Below are 14,909 nucleotides of genomic sequence, written 5' to 3'. Positions count from 1 at the left end.
TCTGAGGTATTCATTTAAACCCATTCTCCTCCTGAGTCAGTATGGACTTTGCTCATCCTATTTCCTTGAAATATTTCCACCTTACAAGGGTGAGCAATGGTTTCCTCCAGAGCACACCATGGATGCTGATACTATGTGTTTACAGAGATGTAAAAAAAAAAAAAAAAGTACAATTGGAGCTTCCCTTCCAAAATGAGGACAGGTGCTTCTGGCTTGTAGTAAACGTTGCAAGATTTGTAATTTGATATATAGCTAGAGAATCCACTGTGGGGCGTCTCTCTTTTTTTGTCTTTCTCTCCTCTAATCGGACGGTCCGTCTGGCTTGGAGAACGAGCCAGGGACCCAGGTAGCGACGAGCCCAACAACCTAAGCAGGGCAGACTCCAGAAACCCGAGTCGTAACAAAATCAGTCCTGACCTAACACAGCCGACACGAGCGACAAAAAGTTTGATTGTGCAATTTTCTCAGTAAGATGACCTGAGGCTAGTCCCGTGTTTGCTTTCTATATTCTAGAAAACGTTTTTAATGGGTTTGGGATTCTTCCACACTAAGCACTTTTTTGCTCGTTAACATGGCTTGGAGTGTTGTGCCTTATTATGAAGTTGTATTTTGAGAGCCTTGTGGTGAAAGTCGGGATTTTTCTCTTCCTCCTCTTTTTCCCCCCTCCTGCCTTAAAAACAAGATAAGCCTGTATGCAAATAGAGTCCACAGTGACCACAGTCCTATTCTCAGCTTTATTTATCATATCACAGAGCCTTCCTTCACCCATTATGCTCTATTTGCATACCTTTAACATTAGAAACATTTATTCCAGTAATGAGTCATTTGAGACATCTTCTGGGTTTATAGCTTGGATTCAACAGCATGAATGCCGGAAGAATGGCTATCTTCTGTATTAAAACCTCAGGATTGTTTACGTGTGGAGAGAGACAGAAAGGAAGAGAGGTTTGGTTTGGTTTTGTTTTTGTTTTGCTCCTTCGTTTGCTTAATTCAAAGATTGAAATGTGCTCGAATGAATTAAAGATAATTTTAGAAATATATTTAGTTACGTTCTTCTTACATTCGGAACTATTCTGTAGGAATGAGAATCTCATTCTATGAAGAGAGAAATGGCAGACTGCTCCTCCCGAGCTGACTCTTAACTCGTCTCTCCAAGAAGAGGAATAGCTTTATACTTTAAATATTCCCTCCCCACCCCAGCTCTCCTGAGACATAATTGACACACAACATTGTGTAAGTGGAAGGTGTACAACCTGTTGATTTGATACATTATATTTTGAAATACTTCTCAAATGGAAAAAAAAAAAAAAAGGAAAGACAGAGAGAGACAACCCCAATGCTTTTCTCAGAAAGAACAGGAAGCCTGAAGGAGGAAGTATGTGACAGTTTATTTTTCAACGAGCCCACATTATCAAGTGAATGAAATCCCTCTGGAAGCTATAAAAATGAAAATTGGAACGTAGCTCTGTTCAGGTAGTACAAAAAGCGTCTCAATATTTAGAACCTTTTTTTTTTCCCCAAAGCTAAGTTATTAATGAAAGCCAATTATTGCACTTTTCCAAAAGGAAACACTGAGTCATTCATGAAATGATCTAAGATTTCGAAACTTGCTTACACCATTTTTTTTTTTCTCCTCCTTTCCTACCTGTGCCAAAAGCAGGCTCAGAAAAGCCAGCCAGTAACCGTGGCCTGGATCCAGGGAGCCGGCCAAATGAGCTGAAGAAGGGAGTAATTTAACAAAGACTCCTGATGCCCCAAAGGGTGACTGCCTCACCAGAAGGGCAGGCTTCTGAGAAAGTGCCTGCCTGAGTCCAGAGCAGCGGAGGGGCCTCTGTCCCTGGGGGTGGGGGGTGAGGGGTGGGGGGGGGGCTGTGATTAACCAGTTCTGGCCCAGCAATTTGCCCATACTCCTGGCCCGCCTCCAAGTTTCATGTGCAACAACAAGTGGGCGTGGGCCCACAGATAGGCAGGCCCATGTTCCAAGGAGGCATTACATATTTACGGCCTGAGACCTACAGAATGGGGCCAGAGCTGGGATCCAGAGGAGAATGCGTTCGGCGAGGAAATACCGCCGTCGTGATCCGTTTATCAAGCGTGTTTATGTTGAGGCCATTAAATTGTGTCCAGAGACGGTCAACACACGCGGGGCCGGGGTGGGGGGTGCAGGAATAAACTGGGAGTGAGGTGGTTCTAACCCCAGGACAGCGTCATCCCCTCTCTTTCTGGTTGTGGAAGAGGGTTTCCGGGTCCTCGTTTTTAAAAAGATGACTTTTAGATAAGAGCCCTTTAACTAAGAGTTAAACCACCAAACTTTCTGAACAGGCACCGTGGAAACAGCCTATTTCATCTTTACAAACAACTATAAGGCCTTGTAGATAAATAATGTAGACAAGGAAACATGTTTTGGTCCAAACAATACAGGAAAAGCTTGGAATTGTGTCTCTTTAACACAACACATTGTGTTTGCCCTGTACTGTTAAAAAGGATTTTACAGATACATTATCTTCAGATGGCTCTGCAAGGAGGAGAGGGAAGCACACTTGCCCATTGTACAGATTAGCAAACCGTGGCTCAGAGAGACCGTGACCTTTTTCAGGTCACAGACTTATGGCAGAGCCCAAACTTCAGTCTAGGACTCCTGGGGGAGTACTGGTCCTTCCCCTACACGGCCTGTCCCTTATACCCAGGGTCTGAATGTTCTCTTCTGGATCCAGACTCTATGCTCTCCTAGACCTGTTGCTTTTACATTCAGCCTATACTTTTCAATTCTTAGGATTCCCAAGGGATATTCAATTCTTGTTTCTACTCCCTACCTTGAAGATTCTGGTCCTTTTTCCCAATGGGGGATGCACCTATTTGAAAAGGAAGTGGTCTAGATTCTGGTATCAGTGTCGAATGACTTCCTCTTTTTCTCCTTGTGTTTATTGTGGTATCAATTTTATCCCAACACCTAAAAAAAAAATCCCAGATTCCGCACCACACACGAGGGACTTTTCAAAAAACTCTTTCTCATCCACTAAGATGTTACTAATAGTCACCAGTGATTTTAAAATTTCCTCTGTGTGTGTTTCTTTTTCACATTTTGTGTTTTTTTTAATTCCCCCACAGTGATTTTCTTTCTCTGGTCATTTCGGAGGAAAAAAATATTTTTAAAAACTATCACCACTTTTTACATAACTCACATGGTGTAATTCACACAATGGGTGGTTATTACTGACACCCGGAGAAAAAACATTGCAGAGTTTCATGACAAAACATCAGACACTTCCATAGGCCTCACTTATTTCAAATATGCCCGGTAAGCATGGGTTAAAAATTGATGATTCCTGGGCAATCTTTCTCAAGTGATTTTTGTAAAACACCTTGGAGACCTTGAACATTCTATTACAGTTTTACAATCACGGAGAGAAGGACTGGAAGGTGGTGTTCACCAGGAATATTGCTTTATTACTCAGCTAAAAGTCCCTTGGGCTCTCAAAGCCCCTCCTCCCGGGCGCTGTGGGCTGGGAGGCTGGGAGGCTGGGAGAAGTCAGCATTTTCTCTGCCTTCCTGCTAACGATTCCATTTTCGAAACACGTGAAAGAAAACTCTGTTCTTTCAGTAAATGACTTCCCCCCCCCCCCCCAGTGGGCAGAGACCACCTCCCTCTTACTTGTGAGCAGTAGCCTTTGGGTGAGAGGGAGTTGTCCCCAACTCACTTTGCAATGATGGCAAGCCTTCTTTACATGCTGTTCACCGCGTCTCGGGCGCTGTTGTGTGCTTTTTCTATGGATTAGTTCAGTGAATCCTTCCTCCAGCGGTACAGGGCAGATGCTGTTTTACAGAGGAAGAAACCGAGGCACAGAAATGTTGACCAACCTACCCAAGATCACACAGCTAAGCGCCGCGCTCCAATCCATTACTCTTTGCTGCCTCCAGGGATTACTGCAGCCTGCAAACCTTCAATGAAGTGAGTTAGCTCACTGACCTCTGTCCCAGAGGCCGAATTTTTTCTACTATCACCAGAGTATGGGTGAATATCGGGGTGTCTCACTTCAGAGACTTGTATTGAATGGTGAGCCGGAACCCACTGAGGACGAGAAGGCATGTGACCTTGATCTAGGACAAAGCTTTATGTCTACCCACTAATATTTCCTTTAAATCTCTGAGCCAAGTCGGTTGTTGCAACACAACCACCTAGTGCTTCCCCAGTTAGGTAAACATGGCTTATGTCTAAGAGTAAGTCCTTGATGGTTTAGCTCTGGACAGGCAGATTGATTTCAATCCATTTTAAATACTTGTAAAACTTAAATCGGAAAATGTTAAAACTTGGCGGATTTTATTCACTAGCTGAAGGACTCAGTTACTATCTTAAAAAACAGCAATCAATAAGCAAACTAGAAACAAAAAAAAAGGGCGGGGGACTGCACAACCAGGCTAACAACAAATAAGATCTAGCCATAATGCTTAAGAGAATATATATTTTGCTTAATTATATTTTCTAGTTACTCAGATGTCCACAAATAAAAGTTCTGTTTCATCTTTTATATATTATAATTATGTATTTTAAAATATATTTATATGTATACATGAATCTCTTGCACATTTTGAAATATACAAGAAATACTATTTATTTATTTATTTATTTATTTATTTATTTATTTTATTTTTAAGATTTTATTTTTAGGTAATCTCTCCACCCAACGTGGGCCTTGAACCCACAATCCCGAGATCAAGAGTAACATGCTCCACTGACTGAGCCAGCCAGGCGCCCCAGAAATACTCTTTAATCTTTAAACGTGTAATGTGGTAAATATGTCATCTTTTATAAAGCAGGTTTGGATGTCAATAAACTAAACCACAAGTAGAAAAAAATATATCATTTTTCTTGGATAATTCACAATTTTTCGGGGTCCTCATTCTGTACTGAATAACCATCCATGATGAAATAAAAAGAACATTAAGTCAAATTGTACCTACATGGACATCATGACCGTCCCTGGAAACTTCTTTTCTTGGGCCAAATTCCTAATATCAGTCCTGTTCTCATGATCTATCTCTTCCTCCTTCTAAAGAGAAAGTGAGAAAAGAAAAGGACTCAATTTTAAAGACACACACACACACACATTTTTATTTATTTGAGAGAGAGAGCTAGAGAGCATGAGCAGAGGGAGGGGCAGAGGGAGAGGGAGAAGCAGACTCCCCGCTGAGCAGGCAGCCCGTTGGGGGCTCGATGCCAGGATCCTGGGATCATGACCTGAGCTGAAGGCAGACGCTGAACCCACTGAGCCACCCAGGCACCCCCCCCCCCAATTTTTAAATGCAGCAGACACTCTATGCATATTGCAGTGCAGTTTTAATAAGAGAAAAAAAAGCTATCTCTGGAACCCAAGTGAAGTACGCAGAACTTATATGGGTCATTAGAACTTGCCTTTATTATCAAGTTGCTAAACACTAAGGGACACATGCAGATGCTATGACAAGTATAATTTAATTAAGCTTTCCATTCTGTGTTTGATGAAAAGACCTGAAGGCTCTCATCTTAAATTCAGTGTAAATCCCACAAGAAAAAGTGGAAATGATTTCACTGAATGAAAGAGTTCAGTGAACTTTTTAATTCGTATTGAGCGAAATGGATTTATGCCCATAAGCCAAACACCATGAATGCACAATGCCGTGCCAGTCCCTTCACAGAGAAGTAGGATGCTTTTGCTTCACCCAGGCCTTAACTAAAGAAAAATACCGTAAGCAAATGCCGCCAAACAAATCATCTATGTCAAATCCATGGATCTCTTACGTCTTTGACATTACAGATCTGGAATTCAAATAAATCTAAAAATATGTATGAGCCTATTAATTCTGTAATCTGAGTAAAATCATGATAGTGTGCACTGTATGAAAATCTTACACCCACAGGCAGCCATTCAACAACATATTTCTGTTGTAGACCTACTCTACCGGCAATATTTTAGGGGGCAGGGCTACACTGACTCCTTTAAGACTCACAGGTCCTTGAAAATATACTTTCCTACAGCCATGACAAGCCTGGCCCCTTCCTTTTTTTTTTCTCAGTCATTGAAAATTTATTTATTTATTTATTTATTTTAAATATTTTATTTATTTATTTGACAGAGAGAGACACAGAGAGAGAGGGAACACAAGCAGGGGAAGTGGGAGAGGGAGAAGCAGGCTTCCCGACAAGCAGGAGCCCGATGCGGGGCTCAATCCCAGGACCTTGGGATCTTGACCTGAGCCGAAGGCAGACGCTTCACGACTGAGCCACCCAGGCACCCCAGTCATTGAAAATTTATTGAGCACCTACTACGTGCCAGTTTTTGTGTTGGTGCAGAAATGCAGAACTGCACACACAAAAAGAGTCCCAGCCAGAGGCCAAGTCTTAGCCAGGTAAACAGACATTAAACAGCTAATTCTAATGGAACTCGACCATTTGTAATCATTAGAATTACTAACAGCTTGATTAAAAATGCAGATTGGCCAGGCCTTCCCTGGGAGACTAGAGGTCACTGACGCTCTGAGTGTGACCCCAAGGGAGTTAGAGTCAGGTGCTTGCAGCCTCACCGTGCAGGAAGTTTTTAACCACGGTTGGAGTAAGTGCTCAGTAGAAAAATGACACAGCGCTGTGAGGGCCAGCTTCTCCTTGAGGAATAAGGGTTGGTACTTGGGCCCCAAGATACTTTTCAGGGCCCTCAAAAATGTTTTTTATCTTAATTTCTCCCAAAGCTAGAAGAAAAATTAATGTAGCAATAATGAATCTAGAATAATAGTCCAGCTGGGATTATATCCATCTTTATGCCAATGCAATGGCCAAACATAATTTTTAATATCCTTTTTCGGAGGAAGGGACTCACAAAGGCTAAAATATTTAGGGTCCCAGCTCTCTCTCCTTCTGAAACCTTCCTGATCCATACCATCTGTCTGTCCTCTCCTCACAGTTTATAAGCTGTGTGACCTTGGACAAGTTACTTAACCTCTCTGTGCTTCTGTTTACACACCTGTAAATAATTTTCAATCTCGCTGTGAGGACTAAATTAGTTAATATGTGTAAAGTACTTAGAACACTGTCTGGCACATAATAAGTACTCAATACATACTAGCTAGTTTTATTATTTAATCACATCTTAATTATCTTATATTTTGGGTATCTTTCAGTGCAATTGAAAAATCCTTTATGTGTTGATTCTACAACTTTTATCTTGCCTCTCTCAAAGCAATTAGCATGATACGACCTACAGAGTAAATATTCAATACATATTAGGGAATTGATAAAAATAAAATTTAGCACCCATATAATTAGGATCAGAATCAGTTGTGAATAATAGAAAAACATCATGTAAGAGTTTATTTCTCCTTCATGAAACATAGATTTGGGTCTGTCTAGGGCTGTGTGGCACTCCATCATGTCAGCAACTGGGCTTTTTCTATTTTACTGCTTAGCCTGTCTTTCATGTGGCTTTGGCCTCATGATCCAACACTGCTGCTCAAGCTCCAGCCATCAGACCACATTCCAGTAAACAGAAAGAATGTGGGAAGGTCAGAAAAGGAAACATCCTCCTTAAAGACAATTCCTGGAAGCCATCTATACTACTCCCCCTTACAGATCATTAGTTAGAATACAGTCATATAGCAACCCCTCCAAGACCAAAGGAAGCTCAGGAAACACTCTTTTATCTGGGTGGCCACATGCCAACTAAAAGTTGGGATTTTATTGCTGATAGAGAAGGGGAGACAGACATTGGGGCAACTAGTGGCCTCTGTCCTGGCAGTCTGAGTTTGGTATGTGAATACCACAGAGAATGGGAATGATCTCAGCCCTCTTAAAGGAAGCTGGTAACATGAGGTCTAACTAACTTTTGTAGAGAAACTGTTTTATCTTCCTCTTAAAACTCTATTAATACTTTTAGAGTTGATACCTTTCCATTCAGAAATGTCAGTGTTCACTTATGATGGCACTCCCTACAGAAGAAAAAGAAAGACATAAAGCCAGATGATTACAAAATTTTTCTTATATATGGACAATTTCAAGCAAAATAGAGAGAAGGGTGTAATGAACCTCCATCTACTCATTATACAGCTTCAACAACTATCAACTCCTGAACCTCTTCTGTCATCTACACCCTACTCCTTCTTCTATGTTGTTTTGATGCAAATCCTAGGTACTGTATAATTTCATCTATTGATATTTTAGGATCGCTAAAAGATAAGGACCTTTTAAAAATGTGTCTTTATTTTGGGGCGCCTGGGTGGCTCAGTCGTTAAGCGTCTGCCTTCAGCTCAGGTCATGATCCCAGGGTGCTGGGATCGAGCCCCGCATAGGGCTCCTTGCTCAGCGGGAAGCCTGCTTCTCCTTCTCCCACTCCCCCTGCTTGTGTTCCCTCTCTCGCTGTGTCTCTCTCTGTCAAATAAATAAATAAATAATCTTAAAAAAAAAAAAAAGAAATAAAAATGTGTCTTTATTTTATTTATTTTTTGAGAGAGAGAGAATACACACGTGCGCGTGCACATGAGAGTGGAAGGGGAGGGGAGGGGCAGAGGGAGGGGGAGAGAGAGAGAGAGAGAGAGAGAGATGCCCCGCTGAGCACGAGCCCTTCCTGGGGCTCAATCTCACGACACTGAGATCATGACCTGAGCCAAAATCAAGAGTCGGACACATAACTGACTGGGCCACCCTGGTGCCCCAAGCTAAGGACTTTTTTAAAAAGCATCATCACAATATCATTATCACACCTTACAAAATTAGCAAAAAGTTTTTAATATTATCAAAGATTTTGCCAGTCTTTAAAGTTCCCTCGTCTCAGAAATGAATAAATTACATAAAATAAATTGCCCGCATCTGTCTCATGGAGTTTTTTGTTTTGTTTTGTTGTGTTGTGTTGTGTTGTGTTGTGTTTAATTTATTTGTTTGAGAAATGAAACAAGGTCTTTACGGTGCGGTTGGGATGACCAGTGTCTAAGCCCCTTTTAATCTAGCTGCACAGTTCGGCATAGTAACCACTGGCCACATGTGGCTATTTAAATCAATGAATTTTTAATACAGCAAAAAAATTCAGTCAGCCACACAAGCCACATTTCAAGCGTTCAGTGGCCTCATATGCTGTGGAATAGGACCTTCCACACTGGACAATGCAGATACAGAACATTTCCATCATTGCAGAAAGTGCTATTTAGACAGCACTGCCCTGGAGGATGCGCGACCCCTTTTTCCTTGCAGTTTATTTGTGGAGGAAACTGAGGGTGTTTGTCCTGCCGAGATCCACACATCTGAAACTCTGCTGATGGCAACCCTCCCATGTTAGTTATTCTCTATTAACCAGCAGTTAATAGAGTTAGAGTTGTTTCTCTGTTCTCTGTATTCTCTATTAACCAGCAGTTCGACCTGCTGCCTTGATCCAACTCAGGGTCGATTCCTTGGGGCGGTTTAAGATGACAAGCAACCCAATGCTGGTAGTGTGTTAAAAAGCACATGGAGGGGAAAAAAAAAAAGCACACAGAGAGATCAAAATCTGGAAGGATGTACATCAGAACATTATCAGTAGTTATTCTGGGGAACTAGAATGACGTTGTTTTTTTGCCTTATTTTTGCTGATCTGTATTTCATTATTTATTCCACAGTGAGCATGCCTTTCTAATGAAAAGTAAACAATAGCTATTATTTATTGTACACAGTGTGCCAAGCGCTGTGCTGAGCGATTCACTTACATGAGCTCATGGGATCCTTGTGACAATTCTATGAAGTAATTACTATCTCCGTTTTGCAGTAAACACTCAGGAAGATTAAGTAACTTGTCCAAGGTCATATAGTCAGTATTTGGTGGAGTCTGGATGTAATCTCGTAGCTGCCTGACTCTCAAGGGATTCTGACGTCGGTAAGTGCGGTGTGGAGCCTGAGAGACTTCATTTCTGGAAAATTCTGTCAGGTTATTCTGAGGCAGGACCCAGGTCTGGGAACCGAAGTGCAGGGATGCACTGCATCATCATCCACAAACATGCTGTCTCCCCATGCTAACCCCTGCTCTCAGCTGAAAAGTATTCTACATCTGGCACATACGGAGCTTAAAGCCTGATGCTTGCACAGAGGCTGTGCTCAGCAAATGTACCCTCCTCTCTCTTTCCCTGCTCTTTGGAGATAGCGCTTGAGAGGGGATACCACCGGACATCGTCTGCACTCTTTTCTCATGCAACAGCTTGTGTTGAGCTTCCCCTATATGCCAGGTAGATTAGGGACATCAGGACACATTAGTGCACCAAAACAGACAAAAGTTCCTGCCCTCATGGAGCTTACAGTTGGAACTTTGGGAGAAGAGATAAAAACGAAGATAGTAAGCTAAACATAGAGAAAGGGGAGCCTGGGTGGCTCAGTCAGTTAAGCGACAGACTCTTGATCTCAGTTCAGGTCTCAATCTCAGGGTCTTGAGTTCAAGTCCCATGTTGGGCTCCATACTTAAAGAGAAAGACAAAGAATAAATATAGAGAAAGCCAGATCATGAGACCCTATTCGGAAAGGATATGAAAAATGGGGTGTGTGTGTATGTGTACCTATAATTTGGGGGCGGACGGCCAGGGAAGTACTCTGTAAAGCAGGGGTCGACACACAAGGGACCGAGGGCAGCCAAATCCAGCCCACTGCCTAAGAATAGTTTTTCCATTTTCAACTTGTTGGAATAAAAACATTTTTAAAAGAACAACATTGGGGCGCCTGGGTGGCTCAGTCATTAAGTGTCTGCCTTCGGCTCAGGTCATGATCCCAGGGTCCTGGGATCGAGCCCCGCATCGGGCTCCCTGCTCAGCAGAAGCCTGCTTCTCCCTCTCCCACTCCCCTTGCTTGTGTTCCCTCTCTCGCTGTGTCTCTCTGTCAAATAAATAAATAAAATCTTTAAAAAAAATTAAAAAAATAAAAGAACAACATTTTGCAGCACATGAAAATTACAGGAAATTCCATTTCAGTGTCTATAAATAAAGTTTTATTAGAACACAGCCCTGGGGCGCCTGGGTGGCTCAGTCGGTTAAGCGTCTGCCTTCGGCTCGGGTCATGATCCCAGGGTCCTGGGATCGAGCCCCGCATCGGGGTCCCTGCTCGGCGGGGAGCCTGCTTCTCCCTCTCTCTCTGCTGCTCCCCCTGCTTGTGCTCTATCCCTCTCTCTCTCTCAAATAAATAATAAAATCTTAAAAAAAATTAAAAAAAAAAAAAAAAAAAAGAACACAGCCCTGCTTGCTGTTTATTGTTTATTAGTTGCTTTTGCATGATGATGGCAGGGTTAAGTATTGCCAAAGACGTCATGTGGTCCACGATGCCTAAAATGTTTACTCTGAACATCCAAGCAGATGTCACAGTACATTCAAAGGCCTGAGATTGGACCATGCCTGGTGTATTCTTGGCAAGACGAGGAACTCATGGTGTTTGGAGCAGAGTGGATGAGGTCAGAGAGCACATTGGGGACCAGATCATGTGCAGTCCATCATAAGGACTTGGGATCCTAGCCTGAGCAAGATGGGGTCCATGGCAGTTGTGTGGTGAGGGGTGATGTGGTCTGGCTTATTTTCACAGATTTCCCTACTTTAAGAGCAGACTGTAAGAGGGTGCGGGAGAATGGAAATAATGAAACCAACTGTGAGGGCACCCTAATAATCTATGTAAGAGATGGTGAGGGGTTGAGCTAGGAAAGTGATAGAATTGCTGGGATTTATCTAGTGGAATTCCTCTTTTTTTTTTTTTTCTTTTTTTAAGATTTTTATTTTTTTAAGTAATCTCTACATTCAACTTGGGGCTCGAATTCATAACCCCAAGATAGAAAGTTGCATGCGCCACCGACTGAGCCAGCCAGGCGCCCCTATCTAATGGAATTCTTGATAAATTTTGAAGGTAGCGTTGACAACATTTGCTCTGGGTTAGGAACAGTATCTGAGTGAAAGCAGTGGTCAAGGGTGACTCTAAGATTCTTGGCCTGAGCCAACATAAAACTGGAATTTTCTTTAGCAGAGCTGGGAAGATTGTGGAAGAAATTGGTTGGGCGGGGGAAGAGGAGGTGCTCAGTTTGGGTTATACTCATCTGAGATGGTTTTAGATGTCCAAAAGGTGAGTAAAGACAGAAAAGAGATATAGCTCATTGGATGCTCGCCTTTCCTCCATCAGATCCAGCTCACCCAGTCCTAGGCCCTGTGTCTGCTCCCCCCTCTGCCTGGAACACTCCATCTGTAGACTCTTGCGGGGTTTGCTGGCCTACTTCATTCACAGCTCCATTCAAATATCAGCTCTGCAGGAACCTTTCCTGACTCACCTAACCAAATAGCCCCCCACCCAACTTACAACCATGCTTTATTCGCCTTCTGCCTGTAAATTCCTATCTTCAGTATTTTCTTCTGTAAGACCATAAGCTCCATAATGGCAGAAACTGTCTTATTCTCAAGCAGAACCTGACACAGGGTAGAGACTCAAATATTTGTGGCATAATTTAATAAAGGAATAGATGAGGTATGGTAATTTTCTACTTTTTACATCCTGCATTCTCTACCCCCAAATTGTCTAACCCCTCTACCACCTACACACTCAGTTAAGAAGTCTGGTCGCAGTTGTAGGCTTAGAGTTCAACACTAGACACGCATGCAATAACGAAGGGGATTGTGAGCAAGACATCACATCTTCAAGAGATGGCAAGAAACAATTCTGTGTCTGGGCAGCATAATAAGATGATCAGGGGGGCACCTGGCTGGCTCAGTCGGTAGAACATGCGACACTTGATCTCAGGGTCGTAAGTTCGAGCCCCATGTTGGGTGTAGAGATTACTAAAAATAAATAAATAAACTTTAAAAAAAAGATAATCAGGATGTGCAACTATAGAACCAGGTGAGGGGCCAGTGCTCCTTAGACACACCCCTTCCAGTTTCTAGCTTGTTTGCTCTGTCATTTTGGGGAAAGGGGCTCCCTCTTGGGTGTTTGGCAAAGCAAGTTTTGGTATTTTCCTGCCTGGGCAAAAATACAGCAGGAGAGATCTTCCAAGGATGTGTGAGTTGCAGCCATACAAAGTGGCTTTCTGTGGGTCTCTGCCAAAAAGGAGAATCAGCTGTCATCTACTCCTAAAATAAAAGTCTCTTGGAGAAGGTAAAAAGGGGGAGGGGGAACAGCAATTATGTTGAAAGTACAGAATTTAGCCTTTTCTCTACCATCACGGTGGGTGCAGTTGACTCTTCCCCTCCAAGTCTTCTCACAAGACTTTCAGGATCAAGCGATTCCTGGGCAGGAAACAAAAGCAGAACCGTCCCATTCCCCAGTGGATTTGGATGAAAACTGGTAATAAAATCAGGCACAACTCCAAGAGGAGGCATCGGAGAAGATCCAAGCCGGGTCTATAAGCGATCGCGCAAGAGACGGCACACGTGTTGATGCTCCTATCCCATCACTGCGTAAACATCACTGCTGCCTGAACCGTAGACACGTTTTATCAGGGAAATGATGTATCTCTGCTACTATGCTTCTGCACGAGTAGGTTGGTTCAGTAATAAATATGTGAGACCTTCTGTTTGAAAGGAAAAAAAAAAAGGACAGTTTAGAATAGCTGCTTGCTGGAACAAAAAGGGGGAATTTTAAGGGCATTCAAACTGTTCTGTATGATACTGTTAATGATTGGATACGTATCCTTACACATTTTTGAAAATCCATAGAACTTTACGACATAAAGGATGGACCTTCATGTCATCTGTGGACGTCAGTTAACAATCAGGCATCAGTATTGGTTCATCAGTTTTATCAAATGTACCACACTAATTCAAGGGGTAAATAATAGGAAATTGTGTGGGGCAGGGGTGGAATGTGTATGGCAACCTTCTGTGTACTTACAACCACTCTAAAAAAGTAAAGTCTATTCATGAAAACAAATAAAAGTTTAAAGGGCACACTTTTTAATGAGAGCAAAACTTGTAAAAATACCCCTTGGTTTCAGTATCACACAAATGGGAAATAGAATGCCAGCCACCATTCATTAATTCGGAATTGATCCACTCTTCCTGAGTTTGAACTGGGTGTAGCTTTGCTTTTGTTGTTGTTGTTCTCAGTATTTTGTCATCCAAAGAAAGCCCGCAGAGGGCTATGACTCTTAAAAGACAGTATCAAAATGTTTCAACAACTGACAAACCTCAGACTTCCTGTATTTCTGTAACTTGCAGCTTTCCCTCCCCTCTTTTAATTTGTTAATGATCTCTGAGCCACAGGCTCCCTCTGTCACATATCCCTAACTAGATCAGTAGATCAAAGGTGAGGCTTTGCTAAGTAATCAGTGTAATTTCAACCATGTAGCCAGCTATTAAAAACAGACCTATAGGGTTTTTCAAGGACAACCAAGGTATTGATTTGGCATTAAAAAAAAAAACTCCTGTAAGTGCAAGCAGTAATATACCAGGGCCAGTGTTTCCACACCGTCCCTGTTCCTTATTCACTCGGTCCCTGGGGAAATCCTGAAAGGCTCAGAAAAGGCAAATACACCCAGACCCCCTCCACTATCCCAGCCCAGTTCCTGCCTTCAGAAAGGAATTTCACTCTTACAAACTAGACAAGCGAAGAGAAACTGTCTCATTTCTCTGACAAGCATTTTTCTTACTTTTTTTTTTAGAGATTTGTTTTCCCCTGCATTAATTTTCCTTCCCGGTTATTACACCTTTATGTGGAATTTTTTTAAAGAACACATTTCTTATGTAATCTGTTTTGCATTGCTGGAATGAGGAACCTTTTTTTGCTCATATTGTTAAAATCTAGACAAGGCATCCGTGTGATAGATCACCCTGAGCCTTGGAAGGAAATGATTCACCACAATACTGTAACCGAAAGCGTTCTAACACCAGGGAAGAAGGTAGGTCATTAACCGTGTCACCTACACAAAGTAGCTATGGGCGCACCAGAGTCTTCGCTTAGCCTTTGCTCTCAG

The 14,909-nt window shown here is 42.3% G+C and overlaps 1 protein-coding gene across 1 annotated transcript; it reads left to right on the top strand.

Moving 5' to 3' along the window:
* Nucleotides 1-12,049: 12,049 nt before the first annotated feature.
* Nucleotides 12,050-13,344, top strand: LOC116621673 (60S ribosomal protein L39-like). The gene is made up of 2 exons (XM_032387577.1): nt 12,050-12,070; nt 13,192-13,344. Exons 1-2 carry the CDS (start codon nt 12,050-12,052, stop codon nt 13,342-13,344), a joined length of 174 nt encoding a protein of 57 aa, XP_032243468.1.
* The last annotated feature ends 1,565 nt before the right edge of the window (nt 13,345-14,909 follow it).

This window comes from Phoca vitulina, unplaced genomic scaffold (assembly GCF_004348235.1).
Source record: "Phoca vitulina isolate PV1807 unplaced genomic scaffold, GSC_HSeal_1.0 scaffold50, whole genome shotgun sequence".
Classification (NCBI taxonomy): domain Eukaryota; kingdom Metazoa; phylum Chordata; class Mammalia; order Carnivora; family Phocidae; genus Phoca; species Phoca vitulina.
The sequence above is the reverse complement of the archived record's forward strand: the minus strand, read 5'-3'. Positions and strand labels throughout refer to the sequence as shown.